At 43.5% G+C, this 12,812-nt stretch overlaps 1 protein-coding gene across 3 annotated transcripts in view; it reads right to left on the bottom strand.

Moving 5' to 3' along the window:
• Positions 1 to 370: 370 nt before the first annotated feature.
• The window catches only part of ankrd26 (ankyrin repeat domain containing 26), a 41,972-nt gene continuing 29,530 nt past the window's right edge, over positions 371 to 12,812 (bottom strand). For all 3 annotated transcript variants that reach the window (XM_054732852.2, XM_054732850.2, XM_054732851.2), the window contains 10 exons: positions 12,738 to 12,764; positions 12,327 to 12,404; positions 12,079 to 12,213; positions 11,866 to 11,978; positions 8,180 to 8,321; positions 7,792 to 8,082; positions 7,431 to 7,666; positions 7,071 to 7,314; positions 865 to 910; positions 371 to 711 (listed from right to left, as the gene is read on the bottom strand). In XM_054732852.2, coding sequence (XP_054588827.1) covers positions 581 to 711; positions 865 to 910; positions 7,071 to 7,314; positions 7,431 to 7,666; positions 7,792 to 8,082; positions 8,180 to 8,321; positions 11,866 to 11,978; positions 12,079 to 12,213; positions 12,327 to 12,404; positions 12,738 to 12,764 — 1,443 coding nt within the window. In that variant the 3' untranslated portion in view covers positions 371 to 580. The remainder of the gene's footprint in view (positions 712 to 864; positions 911 to 7,070; positions 7,315 to 7,430; positions 7,667 to 7,791; positions 8,083 to 8,179; positions 8,322 to 11,865; positions 11,979 to 12,078; positions 12,214 to 12,326; positions 12,405 to 12,737; positions 12,765 to 12,812) is intronic.

The raw sequence follows: 12,812 nt of genomic DNA on the forward strand, positions 1-12,812 counted from the left end.
ATTGTTTTCAGGGAGATCATCAACTCTTCTCTTTGCCCTGCATGGTGCTGCATGTTCAAAATCAATAAAACTCCAGACACCAATAATCTCATCACAACAATTCAGTTTTAATTCTTTGGACAATAAAAACAAACAAAAACAGGTTTAAAACAATTTAAGAAACTATTAAAAGCCACCTTATTCTGTTATAGCTGAAGACTTTCCAGCTCGTCTAATTCAAGTATATATTTTTCATTTAGTAAACAAATAAATAAAACAACAAATATGAAACAATACTATAATAGGACCAAGACATAAAGTATATTGCACCATCTGATGGCACGTACCAAATGTGGCAGAAATTATGGTAAAATACTAAAAACTTAAAAATACAAACTCTGTAAGACTAAAATTCACAAACAAAAATCCAAACTCCAACATTAGCCAGACCAATAAAAACAAATACTTCTGAGGTTGTGTTTACCTGCAGCCATTCTGAGTCAGGCCCTTAGCTCCTGAGAGGGGAAGTGCAATGTGCAAATACAGATTCTGTTGTTCATAAAATCATCATCAGTTTTCCACAGGAAGTAGTAACGTGAAGTCATATCCTGTTGTTCTTCTTCAGGACTTCCAAATACTCCTGCGTGGCTCTGCTGAGGGGGTCCATCTCCACTCTGGAGGCGGTGCCCCCCAGGGACATACGAACCGAGGCAGCGTCCAGCTCTGCTGTGGCTGAAGACCAAACAGACACCATTATTAAGGCTGCCATTAATGATGTCTCTCACTCTCTCTCTCTCTCTCTCTCTCTCTCACACACACACACACACACACACACACACACACACGCACACGCGCACACGCGCGCGCGTGCAGAGCTTCACTCACCCGTACTTAATTCTCTGGATATACTTCTGTCCAACTCATTCCGCATCTGGAAAACAAAGACAGTCCTTAAACGATTCAACTAACTAAGGATAAAGTCCGACACACCACTGATGTGTTGAATATCGTTGGTGTGTTCTTACTGTGTCTAGTTTTTAGTTCCATTTTTGGTTCTTTTTAAAACACAGGAAAGGTTTCTCAGCTCTGAGGATGTTTTGCAGTCGGCAAACGAAATGTTAGCAAGGTAAAGAGAAACCTTTCCTGTGTTTTAAAAAGAACCAAAAATGGAATTTGATGTGTTGAATGTTGTGAAGAATATCAGATGTGAACAGACAGACTTATGAGTCTCTTTTGGTGAACAAAATATGTATACATCTATACCTCATAATGTTGGACTTACGGCTCTTTCTCATTCTTTAGAGAATATTATTATTAGAGTTATTATATTTATGATCAGCTATGTGTATTTATGTGTCATTTCTGTCACTGATTGTATTGAATGAACTTGGGACTCCTCCACCTTGTACTGACCAATGAAGGGCAGATGTTTTGAATTACTGATTAGTCAACACCTGTGTGTATATATAGACCTCGGAAAACAGTAAGCTGTAACATTTTTGTCTAAACGTTCGTTCTTTTTGTTTGCACCTATTAAACTATTTTCAGGACCAGTTTGCTCCACCCATTCTTCTTTTTCTCTAAGCATTAAGTCTTTCAAAGTATTCACACCTTTAAATAAAAACAAAAGATGGACGCCTCAAACACAAAGACATTACAGGGACAAAATGGAGTCCGGCTACCACAGCTTTGACACCAGGCGACTGTGGAATGGACTGCGCTGCATCACTGACTACAAAAAGGTCAGCACAGTCAGTGTTCAGCCCACTGCATCTCTCGCAGACGAGCTGAACAACTTCTATGCTCGTTTTGATGCAGACAACAGAGAGGAGATCCTCTACCCTCAAGAGGACAGTGAGGCTGCAACTCTAACTCTGGAAACAGAAGCTGTGAGATGGGCCTTTAAAAAGGTCAATCCTCACAAAGCTCCAGGACCAGACGGCATCCCAGGCCGGCTACTCAGAGTGTGTGCAGACGAGCTGGCAGAGGTGTTTACCAACATCTTCAACCTCTCCCTGAGGCAGTCAGTGGTCCCGACGTCCCTCAAAGCATCCACCATCATTCCCGTTCCCAAAAAATCAGTGGTCTCCTGTCTGAATGACTACCGTCCTGTTGCACTGACATCCGTCATCATGAAGTGCCTGGAGCGGCTGGTCAAATGTCACATCTGCTCCTCCCTCCCTGACACACTGGATCCTCTTCAGTTTGCCTATCGGAAAAACAGAGCCACAGAGGATGCCATCGCCCTGGCAACACACACCGCCCTCACTCACCTGGAGAAAGGGAATACATATGCAAGAATGCTCTTCATCGACTACAGCTCGGCATTTAACACCATCATCCCCTCAAGACTTGCCACGAAGCTCGTCGACCTTGGGCTGGGAACACCGATCTGCAGTTGGATTCTAAACTTCCTCACAGACAGGCCCCAGGTGGTGAGAGTTGGTAAGCACACTTCCTCATCACTCATCCTAAACACAGGTACGCCCCAGGGTTGTGTGCTTAGCCCCCTCCTATATTCCCTGTTCACACACGACTGTGTTGCTAAACATGAGACCAACATCACCATCAAGTTTGCGGATGACACAACCATCATAGGCCTCATCACAGGGGATGATGAGACGGCCTATAGAGAGGAGGTGATGGCACTGTACGAGTGGTGCCTGGAAAATAACCTGACTCTCAACATCAGCAAAACCAGAGAAATGATAGTGGACTACCGGAAACGACCAGTCAGGGAACACCAACCCATCCGCATCAACGGGGTCGAGGTCGAAAGGGTCAGCAGCTTCAAGTTCCTTGGAGTCAACATCACTGAGGACTTCTCCTGGACCCTTCACACAGACACTACTATCAGGAAAGCTCGCCAGCGGCTTTACTTCCTGAGGAGGCTGAGGAAGTTTGGTGTGAGCGCCTGCTTCATCTCAAATTTCTACAGGTGTGCAATTGAGAGCTTGCTGACGAGCTGCATCACAGTGTGGTACGGAAGCTGCTCTGCCAGCAGCCGTAAATCACTACAGAGGGTGGTGAAAGCAGCAGAGCACATCACTGGCATGAGGCTTCCTGCCATTCAGGACATTTATCTCCAACGATGCCTCCGGAAAGCACACAGCATCATCAAGGACCACAGCCACCCAGCACATCAGCTGTTCTCCTTGTTACCATCTGGCAGACGTTACAGGAGTCTGTCTGCTCGGACTACAAGACTTAAAAACAGTTTCTATCATCAAGCCATACGACACCTCAACCACAACACCTAAACACACACAACACAGGACTCAGAAGCTACCCTGCAGCTTCACAAGTACTATATTTAATCTGTACTGGTCACTTCACTTTATTGTTATTGTAATTTATATCCAAAGTGCAACACTGTAATCTATATCCTGCATAATTTATATCCTGCAATACTGTAATTTATATCTAAAGTGCAATACTGTAATTTTCTGCAGCTCATTCCTGTGCAATATCCCATCTGCCCTCCCGTCATATTTCTTTTCAGGATTTTCTTTATTGACACATATATATTTAGTCATCTTTTCCCTTTTACCATGTCTCTCTAATATTTTGCTCCTTACTATATTTTTTTGCTTTATTTTATTATATTTTTATTATATTTTATTATATTTTCTCCTGTATCATGTTGCTGAGAGACCGCTGCTCGTCATACACGTTTCATTGCAATGTTGACCCTGTGCTAACTTGCATATGACAAATAAACTAAAACTGAAAACTGAACTGAACTACGGAAAATTATTAGTCATTTCTACTAGAAATAAATAAACACTTTAAAGGGAGACCACTCTGGTCGTGATTTGGCGCTATATAAATAGCCTGAACTGAATTGAGTATATCTTGCAAAATCCACTTTTGAGGGCCTTTGACCATGCAATATCAACACGAAAAACACCCCAAAGCGGTTTTTGGCTTTACAAACGCATTTTCCTGTCTCAGCTGCAAATCATCCGCTGGTCTACTCAGCGCCTGCAAAAGCCTGGATGGAGCATGGTTGTATCATCATGCCCCGTCTCCATCCAGGTACTCTTGAGTCCGTCTCCCCTGGACTGTAAACACTACCACCCACTCTCTCTTTGTTGCTAGCAGGGAGTTTAATCTCCACGGTTGTGAAGAACTGATTTATTTCTTATCTCGTCTGCACTTTAAATTATGCCTAGAACTTAAAAATGAATGTTTGTCTGAAAGGGGTACAGGATCCTTGTCTTGTTCTTCTAGAAGAATATTTGAAAGAATATTTGTCTTTCTGAAGAAATGGTTGGATTTTATCTTCAGGAGCTCCCACAAACCGAGCCAGAATGTCACCGTGATGACACAATTGCTAGTTAAACCACCACCAGTAACAAAGTAGGTTTTCATTACAGATAACTACTTCAGTCTGGCACTATTTCAAAGTGAAAACCACCTAATGGATTGGCCAGAGTGGTGAGGACAACAAAATGCTAACAGCTAGCATGGGGGTGGGGGTGGGGTTGGAATATAATTTCTGGGTTGAAGAAATAGGTCATGAAAATAAATTAGATTTCATAAAAAAAAAGACATCTCAATAGTGCTAACGGTAATATTTTATAGTGTGCCTACATTGGTCAAAAACATGTAAATAGCGTGATAAGGGCCCTTTAAAGGGGAACTAGGCAGCTTTGGCATGCTCTTAGCACCTGCTAGTATCCGTTTGCAGAACTGAAAGTGTTCCCCACACGGTAAACATATGCGGTGTGTCTTGTGAGTTGTTAAAGGCCTGCTCCGTGGATTTTACCCAGTTGAATCATCATTAACTGTTGCTAAAACCAGACCGGTCTGGTTTTTACTCTGGAAACACGACACCTGCTGTCAGATACCTGATCCTGTCATTGACGACCGAACACAGTTAGTTAGCTAAAACGAGTCATTATTACTTTCTTCTGAGCACAAGTTATTTGAATGTTTTAGGTTATTTAACTACTCCTTGGATATTTTGTTAGTTCAGCATCAGAAGAAAACTTTAGATAAAAGCTAACAATTCCCTCTAAAATTAGCAAACACAAGAAAATAAATCCCTCACAAACTGCTGTCCAACAGAAAACGTGCTTGAAAACAAAAGCAGGATGTGTCTGTTTCTGCTGCACAGCTGTAGGATTACCAAAATCCCTAGATATCTGATAGTTGATGAGTTTACTTTTATGTCATCTAAAAAAAATGCCGCTGGGTAAAACTGATAGGAGGTCTCCAGCCTACAGAGAAGTAAACATGACTTCTGCTATAAACGTTAAAGGTGAGAATGTGCACCAAGAAGAAGACGCTCAGCTGGTGGAGGAGCTCCACCTTGTGCCAAAAGCTGGTGGGGACTGAAGACAGCTGAATATTGCATGAATATTTTTAGTGAGTGTAATTTCATTACACATCTTCCACAGTAACATTTCTGCTGCACTTGCATTACATACATGCTGTTAGACGTAACTCGCTGCTTCCCACTCCGGGATCAAGGGGGAGTTAAATTCCAATCCAATATTTGGTTTTTATGGTCTGAATGGTAAAGAACTGTTGGCATTCGTTTTCACTCCCTGATCACTTCCTGTCCTTCCAGTATTACAGAAATCACAAAAGTAAATGTTTTCTGAGGCCTTGCTTCGTCTGAGTGAACATCAGCGTCACAACCCTCCACCTGAGGTGGGGTTAAAGAGGGCACCCAGCTACACACCTGCTCATGAGTCTGGCTGAAGAGAGGAGTGAGAAACAGACTTTTGAGCTAGAAGCTAAAAGAGTGAAAAACAGAAAACAAGTTAGGAGTAAAAAAAAAAAGATGAAGACGGTCAGAAAACAGCAAACAGGACGAGGGAATACACAAACAAAACAACGGGGTGAAGATTTAAATAAACTTCAGTGCTAAAATATTTCTCCACAGCTGAAGTGTATGTTGGGACAGATTATTTAGGACATGTAACAACAGATCAGGGGGTGACAAAAATTATAAAATCACAGATTCTAATTAAAATTTAATAATAGAGCTATTAGTGACTCTGTTTAAAGACCAAGTTCACTTGTGTTTTAACTAGGGCCGTGACTCGATAAAAAATTTAATCTAATTAATTAGAGGCTTTGTAATTAATTAATCTAAATTAATCGCATTTTTAGTGTTTCTGTTTTAACTTAAACTTCTGTTTTCAACGTTAAGACACGTTGTTTGTGATTGTTTACAGAGTAGTGAGAACACAGAGCGTTCTCCCAGCAGCAGCCAGGTGCCTCTCGTTTGTCTGACTACTTTCATAAACTACTGTTAGGGCAAAGAATTATTCTGTCTGGTGCTTTCAGCGCTGCACAGATGTTACGTAAATGTTAAAAATATAGCTTACCGCAACTTAAGTTAAGTTTCCGGTGCCACCGGGCAGCTGAAGCAGAGACGATCTCTGAAAAATGTCCGCGACACGGACTCCGTTGTTGTCTGGAAGTTTTTTTTTTCATAGTTAAGAAAAGAGGGGGATGGGTTTCTTAAATCCTGCATCAGTCCAAGCAAGGCAACTTCTTTCTGTTTTTATTCTGTTTTAGTAGCCATTAGCACTGTGCATTGTTGTGTGCGTCAGTGATATTCGGTCTACGAGGAAATCGTGCAATAACAAAGGTTCCGCCTTTCTCGAAATGCAAGCTGTGATTAAATGCGTTAATTTTTTAACGCGTCATTTTTTTCTAATTAATTAATCATAATTAACGCGTTAAAGTCCCGGCCCTAGTTTTAACACATTTGCAGCGGTTTCTAGAGTAAACGAGTACCTTGTGAGTTGATCTCTGAGGGAAAAAAAGCTGTTTCAGGAACTAGAAGTTAGCCACAGCAGAGCTGAGCTTCAGACGAGCCGTTGCTAGTTAAGATGGAGGATTCGTGCTAATGTATCAGGCTTTTTGTAATCCAAGAGTTTCATTATCTATTTTCTGATGGCAGCAAAAGCAGGAAATAGGGGTAGATGACTATTTTCACATTCAGCCTGCATGTGAAACTCAGAGTGTTGATCATATTTAAAAAATAACAAGTGGAAAACTGTTTCTCAGTGAACTTGGCCTTTGAAGAATAAAGAAATCATCGTGAAGATGGCTTAATGAGAGCGGACCTTGGTCAGATAGTCCTCCACCCTGCTGCTCTGTCCCTCAGTAACAGGACCAAGGAGGGAAAGTCCCAGTCCAAAGTTCCTGTTGAGGGACCCGATTGTGGCCCCGTAGTTTGCTGCTGAGCCCAGTGAGGTCAGGTCCAGTGGTGGCCCCATCAGGCTCCCGTTAGCGATGCTGCTTGTGATCAGCGACCGGCTGCGCTCACTGAGCAACTTGGAATTAGCTTCTGCAAGTCGACTTTTTGCCCTGCAGATAGACAAACAGAATGATCACCACCTGCTTGGTTACCTTATCAAAGAACACTCAGAGAATCAGTCAGATTAGAGTTTATCCCAACACACTGATTGTAATCTGACCCAAACCTCTCTAGTTTAGCAGCCTGGGACTTGCGGAGGTGGACCTCGTCTGTGTAGAGCTGCCGGTATCGCTCTAGCTCTGTGCGTGTAGAGTCTCTTTGGTTAAGGCTGTCCTGATGGGTGGCGCGGGCTCGGCCCAGTTCCCCTTCCAGCTCCCCGATCTTCTGCTCGAGCTGAGAACGCAGGCTGGCCTCATTGGCTGCTTTAATCTGATCCAAGGCTTCTTGAGATGCAGCCTGGGACTAAAAAAAAGACACAATCGTCCAAATTCACGTCTAGAGGTTTAACTATGACAACCAGAGTCCAGAACATTAATGTAAAGACGGCGTAACTGGTTAGAGTGGGTCTGTTCCTGGTGAGATTGTACCTGCAGGAAGAGGTTGACCTGTTCCAGCTTTTGTTGGATCTCCTGGCGGGCTCTTTCTTCTGCCTCGCGACGGAACTGTTCCACCTGGCTTTGTTCTACCTGAGTAGCCTCTAGTCTCCGCCTCAGGTCTAGTACCTCCTCCTCTAAATGCCTCTTACTCCTCTCTAGATGGTCACTATTATGACTCGAGCTCCTCATGGAAGCGATCTGAATCTTGAGCTCATCGTTCGTTTTTTCTAGTTGGCTGCAACGAAGCGTTTCTTTTTCCAGCTGCACTTGAAGATCGTCCACCTGAAGGAGATGCAGCGGTACAAAATGACCTGTGACCCCAGACCATTTCAGGCTGCAGACACAGGTAAAGCATTCAAAAACCCTCTCATGGACAGACCTTGTCTTTAATTTGTCCAAAGGTCCCCTCGGCCTGACTGCGTCTGTCCATTCGCAGACTGCTCACCGGCGAGCCAAACTCCGCTCCACCAGCCTCTTGGTCCCGCAGCTTCTTCTTTGCAGTCTTCAATAGAGTTCGCAGCCTAAAACAGACCAAAACAAGCTTAAATTCCACCACAATTAGACCAGTTACAAATACATATTCTTGCAAATATTTACAAGAAACAACATGATCAGATTTTAAAGGGGACATATTACTTTTTTGTCTTTAAAGCAACACTAAAGAGTTTTTAACACTTTAAGCTGTTACTGTTAAACTGGTTTCAGTGATTCTTGAGTCAGAAACTGAGTAACTTCCCACTGGACAGAACACTGCTGCCCTCTGCTGACCAGAAACTGCACTCAACAGTTTTGTGGTTTGGATGAAAACACTAGTGGGAGCTCTCTACCTGCTTTATAGCAACAGCTGTAGGGCAGCAGTAGCTCAGGAGGTAGAGCGAGTGGTCCGGTAATCCAAGAGTAGCAAAACTGATCTCAGCTCCCTCTAGGGCAGTGGTTCCCAAACTTATTTAGCCGCGCACCCCCTTCTATGTCCCGACCATGTCGACGCACCCCCCAGCCCCCACATCAGAGCATGGCTATATATATATATCAAGCTAAACAGACGGGGTTAAAAAAGTATGATCGACCTTTTTCCCCATCACTTTCATTTTTTTAAATAGTAATTAATAAACATTCGATACCATTACAATTTCCTTTGATTTAATGCATAAACAATGCAATTCAACGGTTTTCTTAAAGCAGGAACGTTTAACCAGAGCGCTCTCCTTCCTTCTGCTCTGTATAACCCTGAGCTGGTCACCTACTTGTGCGTTATCAAATGTCTATAGGGGAAAAGATGGAAACGATATAGCCATGAGGTTCACTTTTGCCTCAGACCGACTTATTGCTGTTTTATGGTGTGGCTGAATCTGCGATCCGCTGCCACGCGATCTGGAATAACAAATGCTGCAGTAACAGGAGTTGTGGTAAGGTTCAAGAGGAGTCACTGGCTGGAGCGGACCCGACTTTAATACGTCATCCCAAAATAGAAGCTAATATCTTAATTTGACCTTGAATGAAAAATGTTGTTATAAAACCTCTCAAAAGTTTTTATCACAGAGGAGGCAGCGCTCATTTCTGCCTTCAGTCTGACGGCGCGCCGGAGTTTGTGCAGCGTGCGCACTTATTGAATCAGTGTGTGTGTGTGTGTGTGTGTGTGTGTGTGTGCAGCACAGCTCCATGAGCCTCTCCAGTCACCGCCTCTCGTTATTGGCGCAATTTAAACCAATGTTGTAAAATTACTTCTGCCCAGCCCAGATGTGCTCACATGTGCACCCATGAGCCGTGGTTCCGCTGGAACGCGTCTGACCTCTGACAGACGCACTCTGAACTTCAGATCTTCAGCTCGCTGTTAATAGCCTGAATGGGAATCATTTCTTGATTTATTTAGTTACATCCACAATGTTCTGTGTGTGAGGTTTACAATGTCAGAACACCTGCATGAGACAGGGTGTTAATTACAATCTGCCAGAATGACTCACCACCTTCAGATTCCTCCAACAACGTTACAAATGATCAAATACGGAACATATCGGCATGCGCAGGCCAGAGTGCTGAAGCGCATTGTTATTATGAAGCTAGGGCACATGCGGAGGACACGCGCAAAAATATACTTGTTTTCAATTACATTTATTGGGCCCACTTACTTTTTCTTAGGCCCACCCACAGATGAGTTTCTGGCTACGTTAATGGTGACATGTGACAGACTTCTCTGAGCTCCGCAGCCATTACACTTTTCACCTCGCGCACCCCCTAGCGGCAGCCCTGCTCTAGGGAATTCTACTGTTGTGTCCTTGGGCAAGACAATTCACCCTTCTTTCATGCTACTGGTGTTTAGAGGGACCAGTGGTGCAAGGGTATAACAGCATCTCCTCTGTCAGAGTGGCCCAGGGTAGCTGTAGCTACACTGTCGCTCATCACCATCAGCGTATGAATGAGTATATGAATGGATGAATGTAGTGTAGAGTCCTCTGACTCAGAAAGGCTCTATAGAAGTACAGGTAATTTATTATTCATCACAGCTGTTTACTGTGCTGGTAGCTTTTATAAAGGCTAGCAGTTAGCTTTTTCATTTTGCCAATAAAAAGCACAAGAACAAGAATTTTCTTCTTTTTTTTTTGTTGGCATCATGGCAGAGCCGGGAAGTAAGAGAGTAATGTCTTTGGAGGCGAAGCAAAGCGCTATAACCAGAGTGGACATCAGTGTGGCCTACACTTGTTTGAGGGACCTACAGGAGGCTGCAAAAGCACAGACTGATGGTGACCTGGCTTTGTTACTTACATTGTAAGTAATACTATTTCTTGTCAAATAGTGTGGATCTTTAACTTAGTGGCAAATTTAGTATCAGTTACCTTGTGTTAACGTTAGCTTGTTGGAAGTGCTAAATACAGTAGGCTGCAGCAGGATTGTTTACAACTGTTTTAATTCTGCTTTCAACCAGTAGATGTGAGTAGCAGGAAAATTATTAAATGTTGCTTTAAGTTATAATAGTTCTATGGTTTCATGGTAATGAAATGAGTTTTCTCCTCAGGGTGGCTGGGCTCTCCCTTAGAGACAGGGTGAGAAGCTCGGTCATCCAGGAGGGGCTCGGAGTAGACTCGCTGCTCCTCCACATCGAGAGGAGCCAGTTGAGGTGGCTCGGGCATCTGGTAAGGATGCCTCCTGGACGCCTCCCTGGTGAAGTTTTCAGGGTATTCTCCAACCGGGAGGAGACCTAAAGGAAGACCCAGGACACGTTGGAGGGACTATGTCTCTTGCCTGGCCAAGGAACGCCTTGGGATTCCCTCGAGGGAGCTGGACTAAGTGGCTGGGGAGAGGGAAGTCTGGGCCTCCCTGCTTAGGCTACTGCCCCCGCGACCCGACCCCGGATAAGCAGAAGAGAATGAATGGATGGATGGATGGACCATTCTATGGTCGACACAAACATATTCATGAAGTTCGTTGCACTAAATTCCTAAAGCAGTTTCTCCAGTTGTATTCTGGACATTTTCAGTAACTTCTGGAATGAAACATTTCAGGGCTGGAGATGGTCACACCCACCCCTTTCCTGATTGGCTGCTATAAGCTGAGAAGCTCAGATATAAGGGAGGGGCTCAGACCAGAGCTGCCGATGCTCCTCCAGCAGTAGCTCTCTCTTGCATGTTAGAGGTGGTTATATTCTACTTTCCCTGTTTGTGACATCATAAATGGGGCCTGTTTTAAACAACTTGTTTGAGACACAAAATATCTGAAAACAAACATTAACAGAAAAAGGATGGACAAGGTTTTGTTTGTGTTTATAGAAGCAATAGAGACCGACACAGGAGCAAAAAAAGGGTTTTGCATGATATGTCCCTTTTAAGTTCGAGCAGAACAAAGATTTGATGTATTTCATAAACACTGAAGATTTTTAATAGAAGGTGATTCTAATGAGTAAAAATGAGGTGAACGATGACAGCACAGCACAGATTCACATTAATGTTGGGAGTTTATAAAACACCTTCAACGGGACCCAGCCTTGGGTTTACCACATAAGCAGAAGAGTCCTACTGGATCTAGACAGAGGAAGGCATGGCCACAGGTCACAGAGACGAGGTAAAGAGTCACCTGTACATTTCTTTTTGAAGCTCTGCGTTTCTTGTCATCTCCTGATCGAGACGAGCGTCGATGGCCTTCCTCTGCTCAGAGATTCTCTTGGCTCTTTTCTTTTCTATCTCTATCTGTAACACAGGAGACGTGATAAGAGGCTCGTCAGACCCAACTAAGACCACTAATTATTTCCTTCTGTAAGCGGGAGCTTCGGTTAAACAGAGAACTCACCTGAGTGGTCAGTTCTCCTTTTTCTTTTTCCAGCTCTGCCAGGCGAAGCCCTAGCTTGGAGCGACTCTTCAGCTCCTCCTCCCACAGAGCGTGGGAGTCCTGAGCGGTGTGAGACAGCACACTGCGTTTCTGGGCCTGCAGGAACAAAAACAAGAACCACAAAGAGAAAAGAGCTCTGAAAGGAGCTCATTTTTAATTGAGCTACTTTTAGACAGGTTCATGAAGAAGAAGCAGCACATGCCACCAACCTCTCTACTGAGCTGCTCTTCTAAAGTCATCTTACTGCTCTGGAGGTTTGTTACCAACTCCTCTAAATGACCGCGGACCTACAAAACAGAAACATTTAATGAAATAAACGTATTTTTCTGAGCAAAAATTTCCATTGATGACTTTAGAAAACTGATAGCCGACTACAGGATGTTACATGCATGGAGTCCCACATAAGACACCACAGAAGGAGATCAGAGGAAAAACTTCACAGAGAAGAACCCAAAGCAAAGTTTTATTTCATCATTTGGATTCTGGATCTAGCACCACAATAAAGAGTTAAACTTCATCATTTTTATTTCCATAATTTGATGAAAGAAAAAAAAAAAAAGAGAGAACAGAAAGAAAAGGCCGGCACACAGAAAAGCTAACCCTACATCCACCGTACTAACCCCTCCTCCTGGTGAGCAGCCAGTCAGCTGGAAGAAGATGGCAAGGCTTAAAATTTAAGACGACTTTGAACGTTT

This window comes from Nothobranchius furzeri, chromosome 4, assembly GCF_043380555.1.
Source record: "Nothobranchius furzeri strain GRZ-AD chromosome 4, NfurGRZ-RIMD1, whole genome shotgun sequence".
Taxonomy (NCBI): Eukaryota; Metazoa; Chordata; class Actinopteri; order Cyprinodontiformes; family Nothobranchiidae; genus Nothobranchius; species Nothobranchius furzeri.